Source organism: Balaenoptera ricei, chromosome 11, assembly GCF_028023285.1.
Source record: "Balaenoptera ricei isolate mBalRic1 chromosome 11, mBalRic1.hap2, whole genome shotgun sequence".
Taxonomy (NCBI): domain Eukaryota; kingdom Metazoa; phylum Chordata; class Mammalia; order Artiodactyla; family Balaenopteridae; genus Balaenoptera; species Balaenoptera ricei.
Genome location: NC_082649.1, coordinates 60,742,843 through 60,761,066, shown reverse-complemented (window position 1 = coordinate 60,761,066; position 18,224 = coordinate 60,742,843). Strand labels below are relative to the sequence as shown.

General features: G+C 45.7%; 1 protein-coding gene across 11 annotated transcripts in view; it reads left to right on the top strand.

The window, feature by feature from the left end:
• The window catches only part of TRAK1 (trafficking kinesin protein 1), a 102,137-nt gene that overhangs the window by 16,298 nt on the left and 67,615 nt on the right, over positions 1–18,224 (top strand). For 10 of the 11 annotated variants that reach the window (XM_059939358.1, XM_059939345.1, XM_059939347.1 and 7 more), the window contains exon 2: positions 10,169–10,363. Coding sequence is in view for 8 of the 11 variants with exons in the window: in XM_059939345.1 (XP_059795328.1) it covers positions 10,169–10,363 (195 nt within the window). In the remaining 3 variants the exon portion in view is untranslated. Of the gene's footprint in view, positions 1–10,168; positions 10,364–11,372; positions 11,399–18,224 lie in introns of those variants that run through there. The other variant, XM_059939355.1, reaches the window with a different exon arrangement.

The window sequence follows — 18,224 nt, the reverse complement described above, 5'->3', positions numbered from 1 at the left end:
TTAATCAGTGAGACCAGAGGGCCAGAGGCAGCATGGGTGATGGCTATGGCTGTGACCAATGGGTCCAGACACTGTGTGAGAAAGCCAGGTCTAATACTTACTGTGTGATGTGGGTCCAGTTACTTAACCTCTGTGCCTCAGTTTCCCCTTCTGTAAAGTAGGGATGATAATAGTCTCCACTCTTAGGGCTGTTGGGACGTTTAAATGAGTCAGTGGAGATAAATGCTTGGAGATGGTAGCATCCATAAATATTTGCCATTATTATTGCTGTTTGTTATCATTATAAAAAGTACAGCTGGATCCCTATATAGCTCCTTCAAACCCAATAAAATCCAGGTGATTCAAAGATAGAATGTTAAGAATGAAGCCATAGAAGTGCTAGAAGTAAATATTGCTGGATATTTTAGTAATCTTGAGATGGGGAAGGCCATCCAAAGGCTAAGATTACAAAGAAAATGATCAAGTGGAGATTAAGTGGTATAAACTTGTAGTTGCAAAACAAATGAGTTACGGTATGAAATGTACAGTGTGGGGAGTATAGTCAGCAGTTATGTAATATCTTTGGTTGGTGACAGACTGTGACTAGACTTATCCTAGTGATCATTTTGAAATATATAGAAATATTGAATTACTATGTTGTGTAACAGGAACTAACATAGTGTTGTAGGTCGATTGTACTTCAAAAACAAACAAACAAAAGCTCATAGAAACAGAGATCAGATTTGTGGTTACCAAAGGGGGGGGTGGGGGCTTCGGGGGAGAGAGAGCTGGATGAAGGCAGTCAAAAGGTACAAACTTCCAGTTATAAGATAAATAAGTACTAGGGATGTAGTGTACAACATGATAAATATAATTAACACTGTTGTTTGTTATATATGGAAGTTGTTGAGAGTAAATCCTAAGAGTTTTCATCACATGGAAACAATTTTTTCTCTCTCTTTAATTTTGTATCTGTATGAGGTGATGAATGTTCCCTAAACTTATTGTGATGATCATTTCAATGATGTATGTAAGTCAAATCAGTACGCTGTACACCTTAAACTTAATACAGTGCTGTAAGTCAATTATATCTCAGTAAAACTGGTGGAAAAAAATTTGACTGCACAAAAATTAAACTTTATACAGGCAGTCTTGCTGTAACACGATATATTTGTTTTTGAAAAAATTTGTGTTCTACAAAATGGGACACTAAAAATAACAGGAGTTATGTGACTTTGTAACCAGAACCAACAAAAACCGTACATTGGGAGATAACATGAGTAGAGTGGTCATCTTTTATTTATTTTTAAAAAATAATGGTAAAACATACATAACATGAAGTTTACCATTTTAGCCTTTTTTTTTTTTTTGGCTGCGTTGGGTCTTCGTTGCTGCACGTGGGCTTTCTCTAGTTGTGGCGAGCGGGGGCTACTCTTCATTGCGGTGTGTGGCCTTCTCATTGCGGTGGCTTCTCTCGTTGTGGAGCACGGGCCCTAAGCGCGCAGGCTTCAGTAGTTGTGGCACGTGGGCTCAGTAGTTGTGGCTCGTGGGTTCTAGAGTGCAGGCTCAGTAGTTGTGGCGCATGGGCTTAGCTGCTCTGAGGCATGTGGGATCTTCCCGGACCAGGGATTGAACCTGTGTCCCTTGAATTGGCAGGTGGATTCTTAACTACTGCACCACCAGGGAAGCCCGATTTTAGCCATTTTTAAGTGTACACTTCACCTTGTTGTGCACACATCACCTCTGTAAATCTCCAGAACTTCATCATCTTCCCCAGATGCAACTGTACCCATTAAACACAGATTCCTCTTCCCCCCTCCTCCAGCCCCTGGCAGCTGCCTTTCTGCGTTCCGTCTCTGAATTTGACTCCTCTAGCAGCCCCCATAGGAGGATTCAGAGTGTCTGTCCTTTTGTGACTGGCTTGTTTCACTTGGTGTAACGTCCTCAAGGTCCATCCATATTGTAGCTTATGTCGGAATTTCCTTCCTTTGTAAGGCTGAATAATATTCCATTGTACATATCTACCACATTTTGTTATCTGTTCATCCATTGATGGACCCTTGGGTTGCTTCTACCTTCTGGCTATTGTGATAATGCTACTATGAACATGGTGTACAAATATCTGGTCAAGTCCCTGCTTTTACTTCTTTTGGGTATATACCTGGAAGTGGAATTGCTGGATCATATGGTAATTCTGTTTAACTTTTCAAGGAACCTGGTTATGCATGTTTTTAACTTTATCAGATATGTACTATAAACACGCTTATGTATTTTGCACTTCAGATTTTTTGGATTCCCCTCTTATTTTTAATCCCACATGGGAGATTACTTGTTTGAGGGTCATGACAGAATTTTGGTTCTCCAAACATGCTGTCAAACCGTTTACTGCAAGTGTCGTTCCAATTTCCACCAGCTCCATCTGTCTAAACACTAATTCAGCTGTGAGCACATAAATTACAATCACACTGACACTGGCTATTTTCATGTAAAGATATTTGCCTGGTAATTGAATAATTATAAGATACATAATATATACGCTTTTAAGAGAAATTATCAAGAAAATTGGAAAGCCAAAGTATTTTTTTCTATTTATTTCCTAGTAGATCAAATTCAAACGAATATTAATCCACCCCACCCCACCCCACCCCATTTTTTGAGCATTTTCCTGCAGGTTTAACTCTTAAAATTAACACGTTAATTTTTCCTTTTAAAGTAAAATTTCTGTGCAGTTCTAACTTTATGTCTTAGTGTTAGAATCAATCTATCTTGTAGTGTGGTATCGTCTGCTCTTGTAGATTTCTGTGCAAAGCCCATTGGAGTCACTATTTCTGCAAAACACTGCAATCAGTTTTGACATCCGGGGGCCTCCATAGCAGGGTCCTTCTGACTTTGCTTTGCCCCGCCTCTTCCTGCCCTCTTGTTGCACAACACTCTGGCGTGTCTGAGTGGACGGGGCCACATTCAGTTGCACAAGGTGGCACTTTAGCCTCGTGTTGGAGACCCTGCTTGTGAAGGCGGCCGCTGGGCGGCTTGGCCGTCTCCGTTTGTGCTGCTGTCACAGGGAGCTGGTGTCGTGTGTGATCAAGCCACAGCTCAGAACCTGACACCCCATCTGTGTGGAACTGAACCGGGGTCATTGTTTATCCTTTTTCTTAGAAAGAGTCACTTCTGGTGGCAGGTAAGGCCACGGCCCTTCCAGTGTCAGGTTTTGTTTCTGTCTCTGAATCCTGATTTCCTTGGCCTTTCTGCTTCCATGCGAGTGTCTCTGGAGACACTGGTTACTGCTCACAGCAAGGCAGCAAGGAAGAGAAGAGAAATCTTGTCCTTGTGGGGCTGGAATGTGAGCAGGAGGTAGTGTGTCGGGAGGTGAACTCAGGATGGTGGGGACAGGAAAGCATCAGTAGTCCTGGCGTCCAGTCCCAACACTGCTCAGCTACGAGACCTCACCCAGGTCCCCGCACCTCTGGCGGGGCCTCAGTGTCCCCTTCCGTAAGTGGCAGGGCTGGGAGAGGCTGGCTTGGGTGTGAGCTCATGCCAGCCCTGGGGAGGGGTCTGAGAAGTCTCGGGTGGAAGTGGGGAGAGGGCAGGTGCGTGGGAGGGACGGGCGAGGGGACCACGTTGCCCTTTTAGACCGTTTGAACGTTGAGCCACAGGCCTTATTCATCAATTTTTTTTAAAGAAAGCAAATTTAGTTAATGAAAATCACAAGGGGCTGTCAACTCTCAAATGTTGATGGGCAAGATCCCCCTGGAGAACTTGGTGTAAAAGCCAGCTCCTGGATCCCACCCTCATAGATCCTGGCACAGAAGGTCTGCGGTAGAACCGAAGGAGCATATAAAGAGCCCATTACAGAAGTGCTGTCTGCCCCGGGGCGCCATCACCCCAGGCTCAGTTCTCAGGAGGGTCCCCCCAGTTCTGCTGAAATGCCCACAAACGAGGGAAGGGAGGAGAAATGCTTGCTTGCACGTTCCTTCCCTAGGTGATCCTCTCAAGGGGCCGCAGAGAGTAGCAGCGAGTCGTGTGTGGATTAGAGTTGGGGGGACGGTGTCGGGGGGCGGGGGGTGTGTGTGCAGTGGGCTCAGCCACTTCCTAGTGGAATGACTTGGGCTCCTCGTGTCACCTTTGGGACCTTGGTTTCCTGGTTTGTAAATGTGTTCCTCCACTTCACCCTGCACTGCCTGCTGGTTTGTGAGAGTAAGTGAATTGCAGGAATAGACACAAGTGGTTTGTATCGTTCAGCAAAATGTGTATTGAGCATTTACTGGTTACCGGGCAGGGTGCTGGGTAAACAGTGGAGAATGTCAGCCTGCGGGGTGGTCCTGCCACTTCCTGAGGCTCCTGGTGCGGGGGCCGTGCAGCGGACCGTGCCTCGGTCTCACGTCTGCTACTGGCTGCTCTGTGACGTTCAGCCACCTCCTCAGCCTCTCTGAGTGCAGCCCTCTTCTATTAAATGACGTGGTTGAGCCAGTAGTTTCTAGTTCTAAAGGTCCCTTTGTAGTTGGTGAAATCACAACTTCTATGGTATTCTAGAGAATAATTCTAACAGAGTTCCCCGATGAAGCTTAGGTGAGGCTCTTAACTATGTGACCCTATGATAGAGAAGAAGTTTCCAGAAGGACGTCTGGCAGATACCAGTTGCAACGTATCACGTGTGTCCCTGGCACCAGTATGGCCTGTGTGTGAGTCTCTGAGCCCGTGCCCTTTAATCCTAATAACTCAAGAAAAAGGCGTCGTTTCCAAGTCTGTACAGAATGATTTGCAGGCGGCTGAGTACGTGAGCTGTCTTGTCTTGTGAAGACTTTAAGACATGGGTATGGCTTTGCAGTCACTGCCAAGGTTAATGGGTAATGACAGGGGCTTACGGACCCTAGCCAGAACTTCTTCAAGCACAGGCTGGGGTCACGTTCTTTGCTTGTCACCTTTAGTGTAGTCTGGAACCTTCTCCCAAGGCCCAGAGTTAAGACACCAGGATGGGAAACCCCAGCGTGCAAACCGGAGGCACATGTGTTTAAGTTGACCTCAGGTATTTACAGGATTCTCAACTAGCGTCCAACGTTTAAAAATCAGGGAATCTTATGTAAAAATACAGATCCCCGGCCTCTCAGAAGAAGTCTGGCATATCCAGGTGCTATGGGGCCCCCTCGGTGGAGGCAGGATGTGCCGGGAGTGGCGGCCACCTCCAGACACAGCCCTTGGTCTGGTGGCTCAGAGACATTTTGGGTGGAAAAAGAGCTTTTCTGCAACCTGATGCCTTTGTTCTACAGATGGAGAGACAAAGTCCCAGATAAACCAAGACGTGACTTGCGGGTGACATGGCGAGGTTGGGGGCAGGGCCAGGGCTGGGAGCCCATTCTCCAAACTTCTGGAGCAGCTCTTGCTGCATGCAGGGCCTCAGGCGCTCGCCAGCAGGTGGCAGTCGTGGTGCTGGCTGGCCTGCCTCAGGGTCTGGCTTTCCTCCTTCCTCCTTTCCTGTGCCCTTCTGTTCCTCTCTTACTTTGATTTTGCCAGATTTTCTCTGGCCAAGCTTTTCCTCTTTGTCCAGCACTGCACTCTCTCCCTCCTATTATCCTCACCTCTCCCCCCGCTGTTTTTCCTAGGATCTCCGGAGCCTGGGGGAGTGTTCAGGACACTGTCCTCCTCTCCCTTGCAGCTCTCTGTTCTCCTGGGCCCAGCGCCCTCAGCTCCGGTGTACAGGCAGAAGGCCCAGAAACTCCAGTGGAGCTACCCCCCGCCCATCTGGAGGTGGCCACCACTCAGAGCCTATAACTGTGTGGTGCTAGATATGCTGGCTTTTTCCAACAGGCTAGGGATCTGTCTCTTTGCATGAGATTCTCTGATTTTTAAACATCGGACACTAATTTAGAGCTGCAGTCTCTGCTGTAAAATGTATGCATCATCTGGGGCGCCTGACAGGTTTCCTGAACCTGGCGTGTCACCTTTGCATCAGTGCAAATGCTTAGATGGAGGGGCCTCCTTCGAGCCCCCTCTGGGGTTATGGATCTAGCCCAAGTCAGGTGGAGAGTGGACATAGCTGGACCTACAGCCCCAGACCCTCAGGGCCCTCTCCCACCTCCCACAGCCCTCGGTGAAGCCCCCATCCTCGGATAGGAGGACCCACTTCAAACCTTATGCCTTGGAGAAAGCTAGGAAGGGTTATAGCTCTGGAGAGGTGAAGAGAGGTCTTACGTTCTGCTCCCAGGGTGGTGCTATAAGAATACTGGACACTGGATTGGATTTGCGTTTGCTGAGTGGTTGAGGTGACATTCACTTCCCCGTGGGACTTTCCTCCATGCTGGATGAAGATACTGAGTGAGACTTGAAAAGACCTGGACACTAGATGGCTCCACCTTCCTCATGCTGAAGGCTGGGTGTTTGGCCGATTAGGCTTGCCACCCGTTGCCGATTCTTCCTCCCTTTTTTCCATCATTCATCCAACGCTTACTGAGCACTTCCTGTTGCCCAGCGTGATGCTGAGGGCTGGGTTAGATGTTAAGGGGTAATTCAGAGCTCCTCCCGAGGGACTCTCTGTTAGAAAACGCATGTAACATTGTAGTGAAATAACCTCTGTACTAAATACATAGCCAGAGGGGAGAGGTCAAGGGAAGCTTGAAATATGGGGTGAATTTGAGTGATATTTTGCGATGGAGTTTGCTGGCAGGGAAGGGCATTCCAGACAATTAGAACAGGTGGTGTCCAAACCAAGGTTTGTGCCAAAATGTGTTTGGAGGATGGCAAAAAGTTGGTGTGGCTTCACCGAAGGGATACTCGAGAAGTGGCTTTAATAAGGTAGATGTGTATTTCTTTCTCTCTTAAAAGTCCAAGTGGTAGATGGCCCAGGAGTGCTGCCGCTATCCGCTTGTCCCAGGCACCCAGGGTTGCTCTGCTAACCTCCTAGGTGCTGCCTTTACTTATACAGTTGAAGGCGGCTCCAGCACCACCCCATCCCTGCATTTCGACAGTTGGATAGGGTCTGACTTGGAAGTTCTGTTTCCATCCTGTTAACCAGGCATATGGACAGACCTTACTTCAAGGAAAGATGGAAAATGTAGTTTTTACCTGCGTGGCCGTGTGCCCAGCCACACCTTCGGGGTGACTTTACCGAAAGAAAGAAGCAGAAATTGGATATCGGGAAGCAGTCAGTAGACTGTGTCTTAGGAAAGTGCGGGCTGAATCATGAAGCAGTTTATAGGGAGCTGGGAGGTTTTTAAAGCAGGGCAATACTGTGATTTTAAAAGTGTCTTTCACAGATGGAGCCGGCATCCATGGGGCTGTTGTAATTGGCGAAGGGGGGGATGCTGAGTGTAAGTCCACCCGACTTGCCTGGGTGAGCCTGGCCTTTGATGGTTTGACAGGCTGGGGGTCGGTGGGTTCCGGGCTGCTGTTGCTGTCGATCTGCCAGAAGCCGTGGACCTTTCGGGGCCTGGGTTCAGTCAGGAAGGGGATGCCCTTCATTTGAGACTTAGCCGAGACTACATAGCATAGCTTGTTAATAGTGTGAGTTGGAGCAGTGGAGAAATGAGCACCGTAGAGAGCATTCAAAGGTTCCTTTCCTCCAGGTGAGGCCAGCAATGCCCTTTCACGCACTGAGCTTGAGTAGGCGCCAAGGGAGGGGGTGGGTCCGCAGACAAGCTACTTCAGTTCTTGGCTCTACTTCCCACGCTCTGGAAGGGAAAATCATCCAGACACCTCCCTGATTTGTCAGTGTGTTTAGCTGGACACCTCTACCATACTTACGAAATCTGTACCTGTTTAGAACGAAAACTTCCCGTTGAGAATAGCCTGGGAATCCCCCAGCATTTCTAATGCTCCCGCCTGGGAAATGGGCAGCAGATGGCAGAGGGAAGGGCACAGCTTACAGTCAGACGGCTGAGGCTTCTCATACACAATCTGCCACTTATTTAGCCAGGTGACCTTGCCCTACAGGATATTCCACAGCTCCTGTGAATCTCAGCTTCCTCACCTATAAGTCAGAGCAAATATTATCTACGTCTCGGGTTGCCGGGAGGGTCAGAGAATGCACTGAATGCTCCTGGCTTGGTGCTTGGCACGGTGAAAGCATTCCGGGGGAATTCTCAAAGGCTCTCATATTACGTTTACCCAACCTCAGGCCTCAGATGTGTCTTCTCCGTGTGGCAGAGGTGGTGTCCCCCTCCACAGGGGGACCTTGGGGCCCCTAGCCCTGCAGCCAGGATCAAGGGGAGCTCCCTGGGCAGTCTTTATAATCGTCTCCTAACTCTCTGGACCTGCCAGGCAGCTGAAAACTTGCTGATGTTTACATGGCGGGTCACATTACGGAAAAATCAAATATTCAGAGTTTTTTAAAAAGGCTTTTTGACGCAGCCTCACCTTTGGATACTTGATCTCACTGGTCATCATACGCTTTAAGGAAAACGATACCTCTTGGGCACAAGGACCCACACTGTAAATATGTTGACCTTCAGCCCTAGGAACCTGGAAGGACAGGGGAGTCTTAGCGTTTGAGCAGCTGCCAGTGTGCTCACAAGTGACACAGCGTTCTTAGAAGGGATTTTATTTTTATTTTTTGGAGTCCGTTGCCTTTCCTACCACCAAATGGCAGTGACACCAGAAGATTCTAGCCTGTCGTGTGGGTGCGTCGTGCAGGGATGTGTTGGTACCCTGCCCGTTCTCCTAGGGATAGGCTGGCGTTGCCTTTTGTGGAGCAGATCTGTGCTTAGCCAAGAGATGCCATCGTTTGGGTATCATCCCTCCTTGACCCTGTATCCCCTCAGCCAGATGCTGGTCATTTTATGGTTGTGAGGCCTCACCTCGAGATGAGCTTTGTGGGAACTTACTCCCCACTCGACTGTGAGACGAGGAAATATTTCCTTAGTTAGGAGCTCAGCTGGAGCCTTTTGGAGGGTGTTTTGTCGCTGGTGGGAGATGATAAAGAGATACGAGACATCTTCTGCCTTGAGGTTGGGCTGCTGGCTCTGGCCGAGGGGAGGGCATCACTCTGTTCTCCGCAGACCTTTGCAGAGTGGCCGAGCAGCTCCGGCCTGGTGGGGGCTGGCTGAAATGCCAAGTGCGCTGGCTGTGACATTTCCCACATGAGGCAGAGAGTCCTGAGCGTTCACGTGTCCCCCTCCAGTCCCCAGAGCTCCAAGTAAAATTGGAGATGTCTTTACTTTCCACTTATAACTCTTTCCGCAAGCACTTGAAAAGCCACGTGGACTTCCTGAGTCGAAATGTCCTGCAGTGAAGCTTTATATGTTGAATTAAGTAAGAAGGGGTAGCGTGGGGTGGGAGGAGGTTTGCGGGGGGCGGCTAGCAGGTGCTTCCCCTGGGCTCCTGCCCAAGAAGGGGGGAAGTTGGCCACTGAACACTCTCTTTACCTGTGATTCCATAATATTTTTGCCTGCCGTGCAGGCTTCTTATTAAATACGAAGGAGATGGGGATTTTGGTAAGTCTCTGGCATAGCCCTTCTTCTGGGCAAAGGTGTCCACATTCTTCCTGAGGAAGACAGGTTAATTCTGCCTGGTATGCTCAAAGCACCATCCTGTCGGGGGAGAGGTGGTATTCAAGCTGTGCCTTGACGGAGGGGCACTTGTTGGTTTAATGGCTGGAAGCCCCATGAGGATACAAGCATTGCAAAGGCAGGACCACGACTGTTGCGTTTACCATCGTGTCTCCTGTGACTGTGGGACTCAGGATATAGTTGGATGATGATGGATGGATGGATGAGTGGATGGAAGGAAATGCAGGAGGATCAACAGGTGAATGAATGAATTAAACGAAGGCAAAATCTTATCTATGTGGAGACATGGTTTGAATGGTAAAATAGTGGCAGGAAGAAGTTTGACATATTGGTGAAATTATAACTGGTTTGGCTTAATTGTAGAGTCATTGCGAGAACGGCCAGAGAAAGGGTTGGAAAGAAAGACTTAGCCCAAATGGTGAAAGCACAAGAATTTTGGCTTTACTTCACAGAAAGTGGGCAGCTAAACAAGCAGGAACTATTTCAGGGAGGTCTGGCAGTAAGCGTGCATAACTCCTAGTTTCAAGAGTAGAATTTAAATTGGGAAAGGATCTCTGATGTGGCCTCATCTGGCCTCTCTGTGCTGCGGGTAAGTAGCTAAGACACTGGCTGTAGGCCCCAGGGTTAGGTCACTAGCAGCGGCGGGGCCACCACCAGGTCGGGCTTTCATCTCTCCATCTTCTCCCCTCCAGACGTGTGCAACAGCACTGACCTTCCGGAAGTTGAGATCATCAGCCTGCTGGAGGAGCAGCTGCCCCATTACAAGCTAAGAGCTGACACCATCTACGGTTATGACCACGACGACTGGCTCCATACCCCCCTCATTTCTCCAGATGCCAACATTGACCTCACGACCGAGCAGATTGAGGAGACGCTGAAGTACTTCCGTGAGTGATTCCCCTGTCTCGTGATGCCCTGTCCTCCTTAGCCGTGGCCGCCCGTGAGCGCTTGTCCTGGCTGCTGCATCTGGCAGCCTGCCATCTGTGGAAAGTACTTGAAGAAATGCGGTTGTGGGATTTAGCCCCATAAAAGGCCTTGACTTTGAGTCTTCTGGATAGAAATGTCAGAGTAGTGGGGACAAGTATGAGTTTTCATTTGAACCAGCTTTCTCTTAACCATATTGAAGAATAGAAAATGCTCCCACGTTTGCAGGGCAGAAGTGGAGTCACAGATACGGGGAACAAACGTATGGACACCGGGGGGGGAAAGCGGGGCAGGGGTGGTGGTGGTGTGATGAATTGGGAGATTGGGATTGACATATATACACTAATATGTCTAAGATAGATAACTAATAAGAACCTGCTGTATAAAAAAATAAAATTCCAAAAACTAAATAAATAAAAGTTTACTAACAACAACAACAAAAAAACAGATTAAAAAAAAAAAAATACTCCCAGAGACTTCCCTAGCCAGGGCCAAAAAAAAAAAAAAAAAAAAGCTCCCATTTCCTTCCATGTGAGTCCTTAGAAACTTGTGCTGGGGAGGAGCTTGTCTGCATTTAGAACCCAAGGTATTGGGAATCTCTAGGCTGCTCAGTATTTATAGGACATAGCCTGACACCTCATGGCTGCTGATTGCTGTGTGAAAGCCCACTAAGCTGGTTATTTGGGAGAGGCAAGATGTTGCTGCAGCAGCAAAGTGGTCCTGCCGTGGGCTGCAGAGTTGACACCTGGTAAGGTGAGCAGTACACTAGGTGGGGCTTCTTTCAGTGTGTTTGTGATGACAAGGATGTGAAACTTGATTTTACAGGTTAGAAAAATATACGATAATTAAAAAAAATTCATACCAGTGATATTGCTTTTTTTTTTTTGATTGAGGTATAGTTGATTTACAACATACCAATGATATTTCTGATGTTCACTCAAGATGTAATTTTGATGTAATTTTTCTCTTTAGAAATTCATGGCAGCCCCGTGAGATTGGTAAGACCAGTTCTCTTTTGTTTTGACCCTCCTGACTTAAAATTCAAGTTAATTTGAACCTAGTCTAAATTAGTGATGTCACTTTGGAAGTGACATCATTTACATATCCATGTATCATTGCGTCACCTTTAAAAAAAATAAAAGAGTACAACGATCCTTCTTCTACTTAGAGATAACTTGGTTCAAAACCAACTTATTCAAATAAATAAATAAATAGATAAATTTTAAAAAGTGAGAAAAAAAAACCCCAGCTTATCGTGCATCTGTAAAGTTTTCTGTAATTATTTTTGCCAATACAAACCAATCTCCAATATTCTTGAATTTGTGAAATCATTAATAATAAACAAGTCAAACTTGTAAGTTTCTTCTTTAGCTTGTATCTGGGCTATTTTCACATTTTCTTTATTAGATATTAGTAAGGAAGGAATTTTGTTTAAATTGGCCTGTGTTTTTATACTTCATGCAAACGCTACAGTCTCTTTGTGAGCACTGCAGACGATCAGTTTTGATAGGAGTAAAAATAGAATAATCTACACCAGGGCAGATATGAAGCACATTAGACTTGAACTAATGGTCAGGTTGACGCTTCAGAACTTCCAGTGTATCTTGTAGCCTAGAGGAGGCTCATTACAAGTCACTTTTGTTTGCTCGCGGTATCTGTATGCCCAGGGAGATGTGGTATTGTGTGGAAAACCGCGTCCTGGGTGACCTCCCTGGTAGGTTTCATATTTGGTTTCTCCAGACTGCTTCACAGTAGAATTCACAGCAGAGTTATTTTTCCAGAAATCCCTGTGTGTTACCTACTCTTCCTTAACAGACCCTCCTATGATTCTGCAGGACTCCGCTTGGCCATTTCTGCTGAGGGAGGCTCCCAGGTCCTTCACACACACACTGATTAATCACTTACATTCACAGTATGATTGGAACACCACCCAAGGATAATACTTCACTGTTATCAGAGACCTTTCATATGAATTGGCTTATCTCATCCCTGTAAAATGTCTACAGTTTGGGCCAGGCTGATTTTATTATCAAGGAAATTGAGGTGTGGAGGGCTCATAGTATTTATTCCATAGCACTGATCTATAGCTTCTAAAATCCTTTTAACAGTATACTTGAACAGACATTGTGGCTTGTTATTATTTGTTTGTTTTGCTTCTAGTGATATACTTAAAGGAGAGAGAGAGAAAAAATCCTGGTGGATTTGGCAGTGCATAACACAAATTATAATAAAATTAGAAAACCAAAATAAACATTGAGCAGAGATTCCGAAAGTTCTTAGAGCATGGTTGCCTTCAAGTCTAACCTTAATTCTGTATTTTCTTCTGTGGTACCTGCGCTTAGAGCAAAGTGGGTATTTGCTAAATATCAATTAAATGAATGATCAAGCATTAACTCTTAACTTAAATACAGCGCCCTCTAGAGCAGGGCTTTCAAACTGAGGTCCTGGGACCCCCAAAGGCTCTGTAGAGAGAAACTGGAGTTCTGTTAACTTGTAAAGGAAAAAAAATTACATCCTTAATTTCATAAACTTCTAACTGAAATGCAGCATTTACTTTCATTATGAACATAAAAAAAACAAAGCACAGTGGTATTACCAGGGCCTGTGACTTTGTCACCAGTAGAAATCACAGATATTTTCATGTCATGCTACAGAAGAGGCAGATACAGAAGAAATAAGATCTTTACTCATCACTGCTTTGAAATTACATTCATTATTAGATGTGCTGATCTTGTTATTTAATGTGCATTGATAAAGAGGCACTTATATCGCATACTTCTTTTTGAAGTTTTAAGAACTGTATTGTAATACAATTGGTTTCCTTTGTAGTCCTTTGTATTTTATTTTACGTCTCTAAATCTTTCTTCTGAGGAGGGGTCTGTGAGCCTTGCCAGACTGGCCCAGGGGTCGGTGGAAGCATAGGTTAGGAGCCCTGCTCTGTACCTGGTGTCCTTTTTGGATTTCATCTGTTTGTTTACACGTGTAACCCAGGACATGCCATGGTTCACACCACTGTGACTCACCAGCGTATTAAATCAGTTGTGAGGTGTGTGGGAAGACAACGTAAACCTTCCTTTCATTTTAGATTTATTTTCTGCATCAATCAGAGCAGTGGTTCTCTTTGGGAATCAGGGTAAGTGGTTCCCCAGGGGGTTCTGATATGCCCCCCCAGGTGAGAACCATTGGACAAGAGGGTCACCTACACCATTGCTACACAGATCAGAGTGGACACCTTGGGTGTCAGGAGGTGGGATAAAACTCATCTCCCTTTCCTACATGTCATCCCCCAGAGGAGAGAAACGATGCTTTGCCTTTTAAATCTGGCCCTCACCTGGCTTGTTAAGAAGAGGCAAGAAAGCTTTGGGTTTCCACCTTTACCAGGTGGTAGAATGACCTTTTCAGGCAAATTTCAACAGTCAAGTGGATTTTCACTCCCGTTGAGTCTGAGAAACACAGAAAATGAAAATGACCCACACAGCAAATGTACTCATAAATATGGAGCATTTAGGATTCGATGGTGCAACAGGAAGAAAGTGTAGTCTTACTGTGTGCCAGGCACTGTTTTATTTTATCTATTATTTTTGGCTGTTTTGGGTCTTTGTTGCTGCACGCGGGCTTTCTCTAGTTGCAGCGCATGGGCTTCTCGTTGTGGTGTCTTCTCCTGTTGCGGAGCACGGGCTGTCGGCGCGCGGGCTTCAGTAGTTGTGGTGCGTGGGCTCAGTAGTTGTGTCTCGCGGGCTCTAGAGCTCAGGCTCAGTAGTTGTGGCGCACGGGCTTAGTTGCTCCACGGCATGTGGGATCTTCCCGGACCAGGGCTTGAACCCGTGTCCCCTGCATTGGCAGGAGGATTCATAACCACTGCGCCACCAAGGAAGCCCCCAGGCACTGTTTTTAATGCTTTACAAGTATCTTATTTAATCCTCACAGTGACCTCTGAATAAAATAGTCTTGCTATCCCTGTTCTACAAATGAGGATATTGAGGCTCAGGGAAGTTAAGGAGCTTGCCCCAAATCACACAACTAGTAAGGTGGGGTGCTGAGTTTCAAACCTAGGTCATCTGGTCTCACTTTATGTCTTAATTAGCCATTCTCTCAGAGAAGCGAAATAAGAAAAAAATTCTAGTTTAGGAATAAAGCACATTTAGTAAACGTGAAAAAAGCAAACCCTCAGCTTTAGAATATGTCAGTAGCTTATTTATTTATAAAAATGTGTCCGACATATTCAAAATTCATTTTCTTTCACTCAAGGTCACTGTCCCAAGTGAAACTTAGCCCGATGTAGCTTAATTTCAAGATGAAGTTTCCTTCTTCCCTGTGATTTTTGCCCCTGCGTCCTGTGGTCTATAGGTTATGCTTCCCTGAACTCAAGTGGAGATGACTCTGTGTGCTGTAGATTTTTCTAATCTCATAACGTTCAGTGGACACCAGCCATGAGGGTTGCTGTGCTGGTATGTAGGTAGTTACGGCTCCTTCTGGTGCCTTTTCTAAGGGCAGTGCTTTTTGTTAACTTTTCGGTTAAGGAGCCTTGGACAAGAGAAGAAATCTCTCTCTGTCTCAAGTGCAAATGATCTGCTGACAACTTCACCTCTGAGTTTATCTGGAACAATCCTTTTCCTAAGAAGAGAAGGTTATGAAGCAAATAAGAGTTTCAAGATATCATCTCATTGTTTGCTTTTGCTGTAAAGTATTATTAATGAATCAGTCAACAGGTATTTATTGAGTGCCTGGTATGTACCTGTAATCTTTCATGAGCTTGACTTGTTTGAGTTCCAGCTGAGGTTTTCTGGCTAAGGAAGCAAAGACATCTGATTATTGATTTTCTTTCATTACCTAACCAGGGACTTTGCACCAGGTTGGGCCAACACAAGGTGCCCTTGAGGCCCTCCGTTGGCATCCTGTACTGAGTTGTCTACCTTGCTTGTGTGGGAGGAGTGAATGGGGTCTGGGAACCTGCATGTTAAACCAGCTCCCCGTCCCATTTTAATTTTGTAAAATTTAATTTAAACAACGGCAAGAAAATCAAAGACCGTTGATCTAGTCCAACCATTATTGTGCAGCCCATGTCCACTTCATGTTCGAATAGGCCAGAGTCCTCAGCCCAGTGCCTTATATTAAATAGGTGCTTAATAAGTGCTTCTTAAGTAAGAGAAAATGGAAAAGCATCTTCTTCAAATTAAAAAACAAGTTTTTCTCCTTTCTTATCTTTTTTTTTTCTAAAAACAAAGCAAAATTAAAAACAGCATATAGAATAGAAAGATCATTTTGTTTGTTGCCCCCTTCCAAAGATTGCCTTCATCTAACTAAAATCGTAAGTGAAACAAAAATAAAGGCACCACAATATGCACTGAGCCTGTGCAAATTAAAGGGATAAATAACACACAATGCTGACCTTCTAAAGGGAGGGGTCAAAAGTTATATGAGATGGTGACCTAAGAGAAAACAGGGTGTGTGTGTGTGTGTATTTGCGGGAGGGGTGCCATGTGGAGCACTGACAAACATTGTGGTAGGTGGGGTTGAAAGAAGGAAGGAAAGATAAATGATGGGAGTCAGGGGAGGTTGTACAGGGGATGGAGAAGGGATCTAATAGCCAGAGAAAACTTTTCATTATCATTTGCTAACAAAAATAATACTAAAATGTATACATAATATATTTATAAATAGTTGCCATGAGTTCCTCTCATGTAAACGCCCACGTACTGGTTGGGTCCTTTCTGCCGCTCTCAAGACCTCGGGCAGTTTTGTTTCCAGGTGAGGACCTGAGTGAGCCCTGGAATTGTGCCTTCTCCCCTCTCTTGCTCCCTCCTCATGTGAGCGGGCTCTTCCTTGGGCCCATTTTCATTGCTTTTAGCTACGCAGAGGTCTGCAAGGTCAAAGGTGGAAGCAGAGAAGCTCTGGCTGCACCATCACTCCCCACCTGTCAGCGACACGCGGTCAAGGTGCCACCTCCCCGCCATTCCCCGCCAGGTGTGGGCCTGGGCGCCAGGCGTCCGGGAGAATTGAAGGAGCTTATCTCTGAAGGTCCAAAGCAGCCACATCCATGCAGGGTGCTGACCGGGACCAGGAGCCCTGGGCACAGTGTCTGGTGAGCAGAGCAGCCAGCTACTTATCCCAGTGAGCAGATTACCCTGTGACCCTTAGGCCTACTTTGTCACCTGCCACCTGCCAGCTTTCACTCTTTCTCATCATTCCAGATTCCAATGCTGATTTATCTTTGCTTTTTCTTTTAAGAGCAAAAATGCTTGGCAAGCAGTTCTGTACAGATTGACCGTTTTCCTTTTCATGTGAATCCAGCATGTCTAAGACAAAGTTGGAACGGACTCAGGTGGGAAACTGACATGACAGCTCAGCTTGTAGCCCATCCGCCCCTCCTGGGTGATGGGCTCAGGCCGAAGTGGTTCTGAGGTACGGTTTGTGTTCTGAGCTTCTGGTTTGTGTTTCGAACCCTGTGACGTCTGCTGCATGACCTGCTGGTCCTAGGCGTGAGATGCCCTGTGCAGCCCTCCCAGGCTGCAGGAAGCAAACTTGGAACCATTTAACACATCCGAACTCTGTTTCTTCTCCGTATCCTTCTCAGATGTATGAGTGATTTTTAATGAGGACTGCATCCAGGCTGGGGTGCACTTGAGTCTGTAGCTCTCTGTTGGGTGCCGTCTCCTGCCTTTGTTCTGTCCCCACGTTCTCCCTGGAGGTGGGATGGGTGCCTGCTTTTCCTGTGCTTGAAATGAGGTGGAGATGGTTTGGGAGGGGGTAGTTGACAGCAAGCTGTTCGTTAGCAGCCTGCCTTCTGCCACAGGAGCTCAGTGACTGGTAGTGGCAGTGTTTTAAAAAATTAACATCAGAAACTCATCTTAATTTGCAGTTATCTGCAAACTCATAACTGCATCAGTAGTAATTTAATCCAAAATTGTTAGCATTTAGTCATTTTTAAAATGTATTGAATAACTTTAAAATTCTTATATGTATATATATATATGCATATGAGTATATTAAATTGTGTATGTGTATATGAATATTTATGTGTTCACACAACTAATAATTAGAAACTTAGAAATTTTATTAAATTCTTTTACACATTTAACTTTGATTACAAGTTTATTTAACTAGAGCCTTCTTAACTTTGCAGACCAAATCTATTAGAGTCTCTTAAATGCTTACAAAAGACAATACATAACTAACTTTGCAGCCCAGGATCTGATCCGCCTCCTACCTGGGGGTAGTTGTGGCCACAACATCAGGTTTTTCTATTCTTTTACCTACCTCCTCATTCCATATGCGGTTGGCTTATTCATAGACACCCTACTTAGAGAAATGTTCATACAGTGCTTTATAAAAGATATTAGTGCCAGAAACAGAACAGTCATACACACCCGCCCTCCCCTACTTCTTAAGATGGATTAAAAATGTCTCCCTGTTATTTTCCCCTTTCCCTAAGGCAATATATCAGTTGCCTTGTTCACTTGGTTGCCCTTTTTATTTTCATATTCATTGACATTCATGGCCTTTACAGACTCAACCCGTTTCCTGTAACTGTTATTAACTCTCTTTTCTTTTTGATGTTCGAATTATCACAAGCTGGCTGGTGATGTCCTTTTAAGCAGGCTCCTACGCCTTATCACTTCTACCCCAGACCTTTTGGAGTGGTCTTTTGCTTTTGTGCAACATGCTATACTGCAGGCCTGTCTTGAATTTTCCTGCCCCAAGATATGGAATCAGCAACTCTCCAAGGAGCCCTGTTAAGATTTAACCCAAATCTGGGCACCAGAATGTTGATGTGCTGGGGATGGGTGGAATAGTGTCCTAGTTGGGCCGCTTTCTTGACAGAGC